Raw genomic sequence first — 13,285 nt, 5'->3', positions numbered from 1 at the left:
TTGCACTTGTCAGACACATGGTTTTCTTGGGTTGGGAGCCTGAAGTGCTACATTTTAGAGAGATTGTTGCAATGACTTTTTAGGGCCCCTGTTAAAACCATCATCTTGCTACAGGAAGATTTGAGAATATTTTTGTGCATTGGATGGGGAAGTACTCTTTGCTAAATTACCTCTCCTACAGATCACATAAAGGGAGAATGTCACAGAAATAGTGGGAAGATTTTTTTTTCTGCTTTTGGTATAGGCTAGATTGTACCAGATGGCAGATATTTTCAGACATTTACCATAGCATTCCTCTATGGAAGCATATGCACCCACCTCCCCCACAACTTACAGGGTGAGGCCAACATAGTTGCTAGAAAACTCACCTCTTTCCTTCATGCATGAGGTCAAAAGCTTCATTGAGTTTGTCAAAGGGCAATGTGTATGTCACCAAGGCATCCAAACTGAATTTCTTTGCCATATAATCAGCCACCAGCTTGGGTACACACTCTACACTCTTCCACCCTGCGGCAAGCCCATAATACACCAAATTAAACAGACTGAGCTTATATAATAGGAAAGATAGTTTTGTTTCAGCACTAGACATTTGCCAAAATACATAATTTTTATAGGTTTGTTTAATTTCTCTCCCCTGTTTCTCTAGCCCAGTGGTTACTGCACTGTCTTGGGAAGTGGAAGATGTGGATTTGAACGTCCTCAGGGCACAAGGGACTAGAATCCAGTTTTTCCACTTCTTGAGCAAGTGCTCAACCACTGGACCAGGGGTCAGTAACTTATGTTCTACTGACTGGATCCCACTCAAGAAGAGATTTTATCTGGCCTACCAAGCACACTGCTGCCTGCCTGGGAGTTGTAGGAGGACAGAGGGATGGGTAGGGGCTAATCTGTTTTCCAGCCTTAGGTGGGGTCTCCTTTATGCCCAGGAGGAAATAAGCCACTGTGGGGCAGGGTTAAGGGAGATGGGGGAAGCACTGCCACAGCCCAGCTCCACTCCTCAAGCTCTGCCACAGGAGCTTCTGGGTTCTGGTGCCAACTGGCTGGAATGATTTGACATGGCTTCAAAATCAGCATCAGGTCCCTGGCTGCTGGGGAGAAAGAGGAACAGGAGAGTAGATTGCCCTGCAGGGGGTGAGGATTGTAATCAGGGCCAGACACAGGTATGGGTGAACCGAGTAGCTGCCCAGGGCCTGGACAGAAAGGGGGCCCAAAAATAATATTTTTTTTCCATTGTCCAATTATTATTATTGCTATCTCTGGTGAAGGGGAGGGGGCTGCCCAGAGCCACCAGGAACCTAGGTATGGTGGTGATCCCAATTAGGCTGCTCCTCTCTGCTCCATGGTCTGCACCCACTTTTGGGGGATACCCCTGGGCATAGACTAGTGGGTGGTGCTCCTTCTGTTTTGACTCTAGCTTCCTCTGGAGTGAGCAGGTCCTTCAAGTGCAGCCCTGGCTGCAGTTCTGGGAGTTGGGATCTTGCTAGCCCATGCTTGTCACTTACATTTCTAAAGTGCTATGCTACAAGTAGCGACCATTGAGACTTCTAGATCATGGTGCATGTGCGAGAGGTCACTAGGGCCTTTAAGACATGTCTAGGCAAGAGCAGAGGTTGCCCAGATCTTCCATCCCCACTTCAGACAACCAAGACAGACCAAGTCTGGATGTTTGGTGCCTCGATGGCTGCAGTTATATGCACAACTACTATTTGAACCCAGGCCTTTTGCATGTCAGATAAGGATTCTGCTACTGAACCACAGCAGTAGGTGCTGCATTACAACAGTATTGGTAAGGCAAGAGGCTCACAGACAGTGCATGATCCCTGAAAGATGGGGTACAAGAGGGATTCCCTCCACCTTTGTTCTCTTAATTTTACTTCCCTTGCCCCTAGGCCAATTATGGCTTGCTTTGGCCATCTAGCTGCTTAAATTCGTCAGGAGTCAGGCCCTCCTTTCCTCTCAACACTGCATAACAAACAGATACAAGGTTTAAAAAGCTAATGCGTCAGTCACTGTCCAGATAAGTAGGGCTCCTCACAGTGGCGGAAGAGGATGGAAGGCACACTACTTGCAATCCATCAATATTATGAAGCTGTACTGACACTGTTCTGGAACTTGCTCAAAGCAAGCTTTTGGGTGGGAAAGGCATAGAGGAGAGTGTTCAGTGGCTTATTTAGATTCCACAAGAATGGGGCCTCACTCGAAATGCATATGCTGCTTAACTGCCAACTACTGCTCAACAGGCCCATGGCAGTGTCTGGGTGCATGATTCCCCCAGTATGGAGGACCCTGCTTTATCTTGTTCATTTTTCATTTTTGGCCCAGCTTCCTAAATTCTGCCATTAAAATAAAGAACTAGTCATTCTAGTACACATCTAGTCACTTTGATACAGCAAATCCAGGTACCAACGCATCCTGGAGCATTAGCACTCAGGCTGCTGAATCTCATCACATTTTGGACCTAAGCCTACAAATTCAACTGTTTCAATAGAGAATAAGTAAAACTTTTCCTCCTGCACTTAAACAGTTGTTGAACCTTGTGCATCTTGGTGTTTGAGGGCAACCAACAAGAAGGATTTGGGATATGGATCCTCAGGGATTTATCTAATTTATGTCCCAAACCCAATTTCCATTGCATAATCTGAGAACAAATATAGCTACCGCTATTGCACAACAACACAGCACTAAAGCCACTGGACCTTGATGCACCCTCCTGGGTCAGTGATGCAAAAATTTGGACCCAGGACTGAATCCATTTGGAGCTTTGCAATTTTTTGGCCCCAAATTCTAGCTTGTGGGAATCTTAATTAAAGAAAGTGTCATTTCTCCTATATTACTGGAGAAATCTGGGCAACTGTTTCTGCTTCTGTCCTTCTTTAGGACCAATCTGTATTAATTCAGCCCACTGTTACTGATAGGTTGCTGACCCCCATTCTAGGCCATTACACAATAAGTAGATGACACCATTGCCACATATCAGAGAGGCACCTACCTTTTTGGTGCTTGTAAGCACATAATTTTCAGCCCTGAGTCAGGTGCCTAACTCAGAGTGGAACCCAAAACTCAGAGGGCCAAGCACATAATAGGCATCGCAGCACCTGTTATGCAGGCACCAAAATCTTTCATTGGATCCAACTCATGGTTTCATCTTTTTATGTATGGAAATATTTTTTTTCTTGGGCAGAGATTGGGGTGGCAAATCCTCCACCGCCTGACCACCTAATCACTTACTGTCTGTCCTCACTGCCTTAGGTACTTTCCCTTACACCAGGCATCATAATATGGTTTTGGCAGATATACATTATATATATTTGACTTCCAGACTTCTCTTCCTTCACCCTCCAAAAACACCTCCCAAAAAACAAACCAACTAAATACCGCCCTCCCCCACAACCCTGCCCCCCTCTATGATTTTTTCCAATAAAACTCCCAAGCATGCAGTTTTGAAAAGAGGATGAGGTTGTACAACTGTGGCTTAACTTTTGAAATGGCTGGCAAACCTGATATGTGTTTGTTTTAAAAAACAAGCATTTGGGGAAATACAGCCATGCCATGGTTGACTTCAAATAGAAGCCTATCCTTCCACTACCCTTCCTCTTTCACATTGATGGCTATGTGGGAAAACTGACCTCCAAAGAAAGTGGCATTTATTTTTCGTCCCATTATCAGCTTCATTGGAGAAACAGGGACTGATTCTCCACCTGCAGGCACTCCAACAAGTGTGCAACTCCCCCATCCCACTGAGGTGCATTCAGTGGCAGCTTTCTGAAAAAAAAACCAAATGAAAATTAACAGGATGATTTTTCATAGATTCATAGATTGCAAGGCGGGAAGGGACCTCGGAAGATCATCGGGTCCAGCCCCCTGCACCAAGCAGGAAAGACAACTGGGGTCAGGTGTCCCCAGCAAGGTGACCGTCCAGTCTCCTCTTGAAGATTTCCTAGGTAGGTGATTGCACCACCTCTGGAGGGAGCTTATTCTACATTCTGGACACCCCAACTGTGAAGAAGTTTTTCCTAATGTTGAGCCTGAAATAGTCTTCCAGGAGTTTGTGGCCATTACTCCTGGATTTCTCCAAGGGTGCCCTGGTGAACAGTTGCTTGCCAAGCCCTTAATGTACTCCCCTGATGTAGCAGCAAGCTGCTACCAAGTCCCCTCTCAGCCTTCTCTTTTTTAGGCTGATGAGTCCCAGGTCCCTCAGCCTTTCCTTGTATGGCTTGACATGCAAGTCTCTGATCATACGGGTGGCTCTTCTCTTTATTTGTGCCATGGTAACTAACTCAAGTCTTACTCTGTTAAAATCTGGACCTCTGTGGTAGCTTGAGTAAGGACTGTGATGCAAGAGGTGAGAAGTAAAGTACTGTCATACACAAATTGGCTAACTGATAGAGAGACAAACATTAGGAAGAAATGTTAAGCCATATTGAAAATTGACCGTGTGATTGAAGTGCTATTAAAGAAAAGAAAGAAGAAGTCCACCTCTCTCTCACCATTGCAATTCCGCTCAACAAAAAGGGGATCTGAGAATTTTCCAAAACATAGTATTTGCTGAAGTGTAATATTTAAGTTTACTTAATGTGATTATGGACACAGGTCGCACAACACCTATCCTAACAATGTTAGTACTGCACTTAGTCTCACCTGGCAAATATCATGACCAGCTGTCTTAAACTTTATGATATTTCATAGAAGTTAAGCTTGCTTTCATTGCCCAGTCTTATTTCATTTGTATTGAAGGTCAATCTGGATCTCATTAAAGTCTGTGGTAAAACTTTCTTTGGCTTGAACAGAACCAGGATTTGGACCATCAAGCATATGGTTGTAAACATAGATGCTTAATATAACAATAATTAGATTTATAGAGGGTATCCTATGAGTTATTAAATCATGAATTCCAAACCTTGTTGAGATTCAGGAAGTATGCATGTTACAAATCTATGGAGTACTTGCCACAGTTTTGCACAGGCTTAAGTAGGGCAGAAGAAGTTGGGAATTCCCAAGGAAAAAAAAATCTAATCATTTAGTAACTTTATTTTTGAAGATTTCTGGCTTGTGAAGTGATACCATATGAATTATGCCATTCCAAAAATTTCTCTGGAATAGCTTTGGATGCACAGTTCTGGGTATAACACTGAAAAGTGACAAGAACAGTCAGGCTGAATTGTAGTGTGTATGGGAACTGAACTCTATGGGTCTATGGCTTGTTGAGAGACTCATTGCTTAAAGCCAGTGGCAATGCATAGGGGGTACACGCGGGTGCATGTGCACCCCCTGAAATTGGCCGCCGCTGCTGGTGGCATCTGTGGGCAGTTGCCGCTTACCATCCCTGTCCCTCCCACCCCCTCTTCCCCCCCTGCCAATACAGCAGGCGGTCACCAATCGGCAGACCAGTGCCCCCCCTGAGATTGTGGGGGCACTGACAGAAGCTCCAGCAGCACTTCTGGTTTGCTACTGGCACTTTCACCGGTGGCAGCAATTGGCCGCTGGGGACTCCCTGGTCAGCGATCGGGTGCTGGTGCCCCCCCAGTATCAGGGGGCACCAGTCACCCATGCTTAAAGCAGTTAGTGAGAAAGGAAAACTATAATGGAAATCCTCTTGTATAGATATGCAACAGCTTGCTTATATGCTTCCCCTTCACATACTGGGCTACAGGAAGTGCTTATAACTTGGCATCAAGCAGGAAAAGTTAAGATTGCCTTTTCCTTTGGATATATTGCAATAGCCAAGTGAAGGCATATTACTAGATTTCACTCCTGAACAAAGCTTTGAAGTGGCCATGTAAAATGTAGCTCCTTGTACTCCTGATTTGAAAGAAGGGAATCTTGACTATGAAGACCATCCTAAGAAGGTAGTTCCAAGGAGGACAGGGTGCTTCTTCTCTATTAAAAAAATGTCTGGTGAGTTCCCTGAAACATTTTGCTATAACACCTTAGGGAGTTACAGCCTGGGAAGGCATCTTCCCTAATAGCCTCCTTGGAGCCACTATGAAGCACACAAATGTAATGTTGTCAATTTAATCAGGGCTCGTAGTAGAGATGATATCTTTTATTAGACCAACAAGATTTTTGCAAAAAAAAATTCTTTAATTGCAAGCTTTCGGGTACAAACACCCTTCATCAGGCATGGGAGAAAAGATTGTAAAAGTTCTCCTAGGTAGAAATGAAAGTTCATATTTCATAGGATTTCACAGAGGAGTCATTAGATAGAAAACTCCTCTGGGCAGTCAGTTCATAGCTGGTATGGAGTCTTTCCTCTCTTGTGAGGTTGTTCTGTGATGATGCAAATTACCTTGGAACAAAGGCAGGAGCAAGAGCTCAGGTTTCAGGTGGTCACTGTTTGCTGCTTGGGAAAATATGAAGATTTCATTTTAAAAAATCTTCCATGTGTCAGGTATCTAGGTTGTAGCCTATACATGGAAGATACTGAATTTTAGCTGATTTTTTAAATGAAATATTCATATTTTCCTAAGCAGAAAGCAACTGTGACCAACTGAAACCTGAGATCCTGCTCCTGCCTTTGTTTCAAGGTAATTTGCATCATCACAGAACCTCACAAGAGGTTGAGAGACCTCCATACCAGCTATGGATTGACTGCCCAGAGGAGTTTTCCATCTACTGATTCCTCTCTGAAATCCTATGAAATATGAACTATCATTTCTACCTAGCAGAACTTTTACAATCTTTTCTCCAATGCCTGATGAAGGGTGTTTGTACCCAAAAGCTTGCAATTAAAAAATGTTTTTTTGCAAAAATCTTCTTGATCTAATAAAAGATATCATCTCTACTGCGAGTCCCAATTGCTTTTTCCTCTAGACCAGGGGTGTGCAATTATTTCAGGTGGAGGGCCACTTACCGAGTTTTGTCAAGCAGTTGAGGGCTGCATGGGTAGCTGCACCGCTTGACACATGCCCTGCCCCCTGGTCGCCATCTTGGGACTGGAAGTCCCACCCATAACCTCTGACCTTTGCCACTGGAAGTCCCTCCCCTTGCCCCTGGAAGTACTTCTTTGGGGAAGAGGGTTAGTCATCTTAGGGGAAAAAAAACCAAATTACACACTAAAAATCAAACATCCATAATAATATATTTTAATTTAATTTAAAAATATTTTTGCCCTGATTTGTGGGCGTTTGTGGTGTATATGCAGGACTGATTGCATATGAGGGTTTGTGCGGATGGGTGGATGTGTGTGTGTGGGTATGGAAGTCATGTAGTGCAGAGTGGGTGGGCAGGAAAGTGTGGAAAGTGGCGGGGGGGAGTGGAAGTACTGCACTGACCAGCTGCTTCACCGCTGCACCACAACCTAGCACGGTGCAGCTCCAAGCAGGCGGCTGGGGCAAACACTGCCTGATGCCAAGCAGCAGCTTCTGGGGAGCAAGCTGGTGCTCAGTGCGGGAGAAAAGCAGCCCCTGCCCGTCATGGCCAGCACCCTGTGCTGCAGCAGCTCAGAGCCTGTGCGGGGCTGCCTGTGCCTGCTCTCCATTGCCACCGCTGCCCCATGGGGCGGTGGTGATGCGGCAGAGAAGCAGGACAGCCCCACACAGGCTGCAAGTGGCTGTAGCAGGAAGCGCTGGCGAGGGGCTGGGGGGGGGCACTTTTCCCCTGTGCTGAATACCAGCTCGTTCCCCACAGGCAAGTGCAGGGTCAGGGATGTGCGCTGCTTCCTGCCTGTATGGTGTGGCTGCTGGGGCAGCCCCACTCGTCTCCACAGCCCACACCCTGCACTCCTACCACCCCACTCTGGGCCCCATCAGCGTTGGGCCTGGGACACCACCACAGACCCCATGCTCCCACTTGCTTCCAGTCCCCCTGCCCCCGCCGCCATTTTCCCACCCCCCTGCCAGCTCCCAGATGCATGGCTAGACTGTGGGGCTCAGCAGGACCTGGCCCAGCCCCGAGGACTGGGGCAATCTCCATGGTCCTCCCCTGCCTCCCCCTTCCCCCGCTACATCTTACCTGAGTTTCCTGCACAGGTGCAGCCACAAACAGCCCCATGATCCCAGGCCAGAAGCCCCTGCTGGGCAGGGGCTTCTGGCTGGGGAGCGCGGTGGGGCCAGGGCCCTGCAGGAGCCTGCTGGGGCTTCCCCTGGGTCCTACTGCCCCTGTCATCTTTGACAGGAGCCAGGGGCAGATGAATATTAATTTTCTAAACTTTTTAGGGGCCCTGCAGGCTGGATAGAATGGCCTGGCAGGCTGGATTTGGCCTGAAGACCATATTTTGCCCACCCCTGGTCTAGACCAATACAGCTACAACCTGGATACTTGACACATGTTGTCAATTTTATTCTTAAGTCCTTTGTCAAGACTATGCCGTGTTAGGATGACCTGCTGGGAGTACACAATATTAAACTCCTTCCAATGACTGTCAGTCCAGCCCCCCGCCCAAAGGGCAGGAAGTCGGCTGGGGTCATAGGATCCCAGCAAGATAAGCATCCAGTTTGCTCTTGAAGGTGTTCAATGTAGGCACTTGAACCACCTCCAGTGGCAGGCTGTTCCAGACCTTGGGGGCTCGGACAGTAAAGAAATTCTTCCTTATGTCCAGCCTGAAACGGTCTTGTCGTAGTTTATGACCGTTCTACCTAGTCGTCATCCCTTGGGGCGCTCTGGTGAACAAACGTTCCCCCAGATACTGGTGGTCACCCCTGATAAACTTATAGGTGGCCATCAGATCACCCCTGAGCCTGCGCTTTTCCAGGCTAAAGAGCCCCATAGCTCTCAGCCTGTCATCATAGGGTCTGCTTCCCTGACCTCTGATCATGCGCGTGGCTCTTCTCTGGACTCTCTCAAGCTTCTCCACATCCTTTTTGAATTGTGGAGCCCAAAACTGGACACAGTACTCCAGCTGCGGCCTCACCAAGGCCGAGTAGAAGGGGAGAATGATGTCCCGGGATTTGCTTGAGAAGCATCTATGGATGCAAGCCAGCGTTTTGGTCGCTTTACTAGCCGCAGCATCGTATTGCAGGCTCATGTTCATCTTGTGGTCAATGATGACCCTCAAGTCTCTTTCTTCCATAGTGCTAGCCAGTGTAGCACTGCCGAGCCTATAAGGATGCTGTGGTTTTTCTTCCCAAGGTGGAGAACCTTGCATTTATTGGCGTTGAACACCATCAGATTCTCGTCTGCCCACTTGCTGAACCTGTCCAGGTCAGCCTGGATCACCCGCCTGTCTTCTGGTGTGGATGCTTTGCCCCAAAGTTTAGTGTCATCGGCGAACTTGGCCAGTCCGCCAAGAATATGATATTTGGGAGTATTAACTCTAATGAATTATTAGGTTTTTAAAATAAAAACACCAATCTTAATGTGTTCAATTATTTATGTTTTAAACTCTCATATAGCATTTCTCACCTCTGTATTAGAGGGCAGATCATTCAGTAGTATACATACCATCACATCAATATTGCCGATGCACTCAATGGCAAAATCCACACCACCATTAGTCAGTTCAGTTATAACCTCCTGGATGGGTTTCTTGAAATCCTGAGGATTCAGGCAGTCAGTGGCTCCTAACTCTTTTGCCAGTGCAAATTTATTAGTGTTGATGTCAATCCCCAAAATCCTGGAAGCTCCAGCAGCTTTGCAGCCCATGACAGCTGAAAGGCCAACTCCTCCTAAGCCAAAGACGACACAAATAGAACCAGGTTCTACCTGAAGTAACAAGAAAGGTTAGTAAGTGGTTTTGGAAATCTGGAAATAAAGAGGACTTCCTAAACATAGGTCTCTGTTCTCAGGCCTGCATCAGTAAACCATAGTAAATGCATAGGAACTGTGATTATATGGAAACAGTCAGTTTCATAGTTGGTAGGGTCGGAAGGGACCTGAGCAGATCATCAAGTCCAACCTCCTGCCATGGGCAGGAAAGAAGGCTGGGGTCAAACGACCCTGGCTAGGTGATTGTCTAGCCTCCTTTTGAAGACCCCCAGGGTAGGAGCGAGCACCACTTCCCTTAGAAGTTGGTTCCAGATCCTAGCCACCCTGACTGTGAAGTAGTGCCTCCTGATATCTAGCCTGAATCTACTCTCGGTCAACTTATGGCCGTTATTCTTTGTTACTCCCAGTAGTGCTCGGGGGAACAGGGACTCTCCCATTGCCTGCTGGTCTCCCTTGGCCAGTTTATAAACGGCCACCAGATTTCCTCTCAGCCTTTTCTTGTGGAGGCTGAACAAGTTCAGGTCCTGTAGCGTCCCCTCGTAGGGCCTGCCTTGCTGCCCCCTGAACATGTGAGTGCCCCTCCTCTGGACCCTCTCGATGCTGGCCACATCCCTCCTGAAGTGCGGTGCCCAGAACTGGACACTACTCCAACTGTGGCCTGACCAGTGTCGCATAGAGGGATCACCTCCTTGGACCTGCTCATGATGCATCTGTGGATGCATGACAAGGTGCGGTTAGCTTTCCTGATCGCGTCCTCACATTGGCAGTCCATGTTCATCTAGGAATCAATAATGACTCCAAGATCCTTTTCTGTCTGTGTGCTGACAAGAAGGGAGTTCCCCAGCCTGTAGGTATGCTGTTGGTTCTTCCTCCCCAGGTACAGTACCTTGCACTTGTCAGTATTGAAACCCATCCTATTCTCATCTGCCCACCCCTGTAACTTGTCCAGATCTAGTTGCAACCTGTTCCTCTCCTCTAGCGTGCCGACTTCTCCCCACATCTTAGCGTCATCTGCGACTTTGAACAAGGTGCTTTTCACCCCCTTGTCTGAGTTGCTGATGAAGATGTTGAACAGTGCGGGCCCGATGACCGAGCCCCGGGGAACCGCACTGCCTACATCCTCCAGGTCGAAAATGACCCATCCACCACCCCTCTCTGGGTGTAGCCCTCCAACCAATTTATGACCCACCTGACTCCGTAGGCATCAATACCACAGTCACCTAATTTTTTAATGAGAATGGGGTGAGAGACAGTGTCAAAGGCTTTCCTAAAGTCCAGAAGGACTATGTCCAACACGACAACTGCGTCCAAGGATTTTGTGACCTGGTCATAGAAGGCCACCAGGTTGGCCTGAAAGGATATGCCTCTAATGAACCCATGTTGGTTGCCCCTGAGCATAATCTTCCCTGCTGGCCCCTCGCAGATGGATAATTTTCTCAAAGAGGTTCCCCAGGACCGAGGTAAGACTAACACAGTCAAATACAGTTTTATTTTTAAAAAAGGAATTGTGTAAAATACTTAAAAAATTAATCATATGTAGACTTTGTAAAATTCCTCCAAATAATAGCTGACAAATTGATTTGTTTTTACTTCTTTAAGCTATTTTACATTATAATGATACCATCTCACACGTACTGGAATGGACAAGTCTAATGCTCCATAAAGGAATAGTCTTTTACAAATGAACCTTCAGGCCAAAACTGCTCTTATTTTTGATGCAAGTAGATGCATTAAATTCAGTATAGTCACGTGGGACAGGTGTTCCTGAAATTAAATCTGTGCAATTGTTCATGTTACTAAAATAATTAAGAATTCAGCCTTAATTAGCTTACCTTGGCAGTATTGATGGCAGCCCCGTAACCAGTGGAAAATCCACATCCTATTAGACAGACTTTATCCAGAGGAGCAGCAGCATCAATTTTGGCAAGAGAGGTTTCTGCTACAACAGTATATTCAGAGAAAGTGCTAGTCCCCATGAAGTGGTAAATTTGCTTCCCTTTGCAGGTAAACCTGCTGGTACCATCAGGCATCAGGTCTTGATCAGAAATAGGTGTCTTAATTTTGCTAGGTAGGGAGGAAAGAAGAGCCAAGACTGAGTATCTCTCTACTCTGACTTCCCATACTCTTTGCTACCTTAGGGAACGTCCTGACAATTACACACTTATAAGGGCACTCATTTCCTGCATTTGTGCCACTGCTATTTGTTCTCAGCCATGCCCCTGCACTCATGCTCTAGCGTGCAGCAAAGTGACCTGAATGGGGTAGGGGATACTAGGGCCAACACCTGTGCTGGCCCCAGCAGCCTTACCCAGGGTCCTGGGAGCCTCCCAGGGCAGCAGTGGTGCCAAGCCAGTTGCTCAGAGCCTGGCTAGTAGCCAGAGCATGGCCCTGGCTGGTCAGGTTCCCTTTTTGGCAGAGCATTATGCTGCAGCATGTGCTGCACCGCTTTTTTCAGTGGTGTTTTTTTTGACACTAGGCTCTCCCTGTGTTAAACCCTTCCCCACTATGCTGCTAATTAGCAGTGCATTGAATGGGTACAAATGCACTGTGTGCAGTTTGCAGTGCCTCAAACTGCACATGCACACTTATTAGGATGCGCCCTTAGTGGTACTTGTTATAAAGAGTGCGGGAGGCCGCCCTGGTCTTATTACAATGACCACCTTGGATTGTGGTTCTGGCCTTATGGGCCAATTGCATGACTCCATATCTACCATGCCCCATGCCTTGCAGATGGCATCCTTACATATATTCTACCATTTGCAGATGCAGCCCCTCTCTGGGCCTTCTGACCCCTTGGACTCTCTTAGCCCCACTCTGGACCCTCAGACCTCTCTGTCTCTCTGCACAGCCCCTTCCTGGGATGCCAGACCCCTCAGTCTCTCTATCAACCCCACTCAGGTTGCCAGACCCCTTGGTCTCTTCTCCGGCTCCTCTCTGGGCCCTCTGTCCCCTCAGTCTCACACAGCCACTCCCTGGGCTACCTGGCCCTTGGTCTCTCTCCTAGCCCCTTTCCAGGCTGCCAGCCCCTTTCAGTTCTACACTTTTAGTTCTACAGTCCTAGACCCTTTTAGTTCTACACTTTCCTGGCCCTTCTCCAGGCCCTCAGACCCATACAGTCCTATACTCTATTTCCTGGGCCCTCACTTGGATGCTGGACCCTTCTGGTCCCACTATACTCACTGGGCCTCACTCTATGCCTCAGGCTTCATTCTGGGCCTTACTATCCAGACCCTTGGACCCATCTGGTCTGGTACTCTATTCTTCTGCCCCTTGCTGGTCCCCTGTACCCATGTGGCCCTGGTCTCCTTGCTAAGTGCTTTTCTGTCGGGGTGTGCTCCCTTAGCCTTTCCTTCGCACAGGGTAACCCACAAGGCAGTGAGAGCTGAGGCTTTCTGGTGCCCCATCCTCACCTTTTGTTGGAGTGGCCCATGTGTGGCATTTCATGGGGGCTGCCCTACCACAGGCAGCCCCAACACACTAACCAGCCCTAGTAGAGTGCAGTTTCAGGTCTTACCAAGGACCAGCTTTCAGGCCTACCTGATCTTACTCCTCCCTCCCTGGACTCCCCCTACATAGATTCATAGATTCATAGATGTTAGGGTCGGAAGGGACCTCAATAGATCATCGAGTCCGACCCCCTGCA

At 47.5% G+C, this 13,285-nt stretch overlaps 1 protein-coding gene across 1 annotated transcript in view; it reads right to left on the bottom strand.

Annotated features, from left to right (window-relative positions):
* Positions 1–13,285, bottom strand: part of LOC102386753 (alcohol dehydrogenase 4) — a 34,541-nt gene that overhangs the window by 1,867 nt on the left and 19,389 nt on the right. Inside the window, exons 5-8 of the mRNA XM_014519986.2 lie at positions 11,475–11,706; positions 9,379–9,639; positions 3,627–3,762; positions 369–507 (exon numbers count right to left, since the gene is read on the bottom strand). Coding sequence (XP_014375472.1) covers positions 369–507; positions 3,627–3,762; positions 9,379–9,639; positions 11,475–11,706 — 768 coding nt within the window. The remainder of the gene's footprint in view (positions 1–368; positions 508–3,626; positions 3,763–9,378; positions 9,640–11,474; positions 11,707–13,285) is intronic.

The sequence above is a fragment of the Alligator sinensis genome, unplaced genomic scaffold (assembly GCF_000455745.1).
Source record: "Alligator sinensis unplaced genomic scaffold, ASM45574v1 scaffold353_1, whole genome shotgun sequence".
Taxonomy (NCBI): Eukaryota; Metazoa; Chordata; order Crocodylia; family Alligatoridae; genus Alligator; species Alligator sinensis.
The sequence above is the reverse complement of the archived record's forward strand: the minus strand, read 5'-3'. Positions and strand labels throughout refer to the sequence as shown.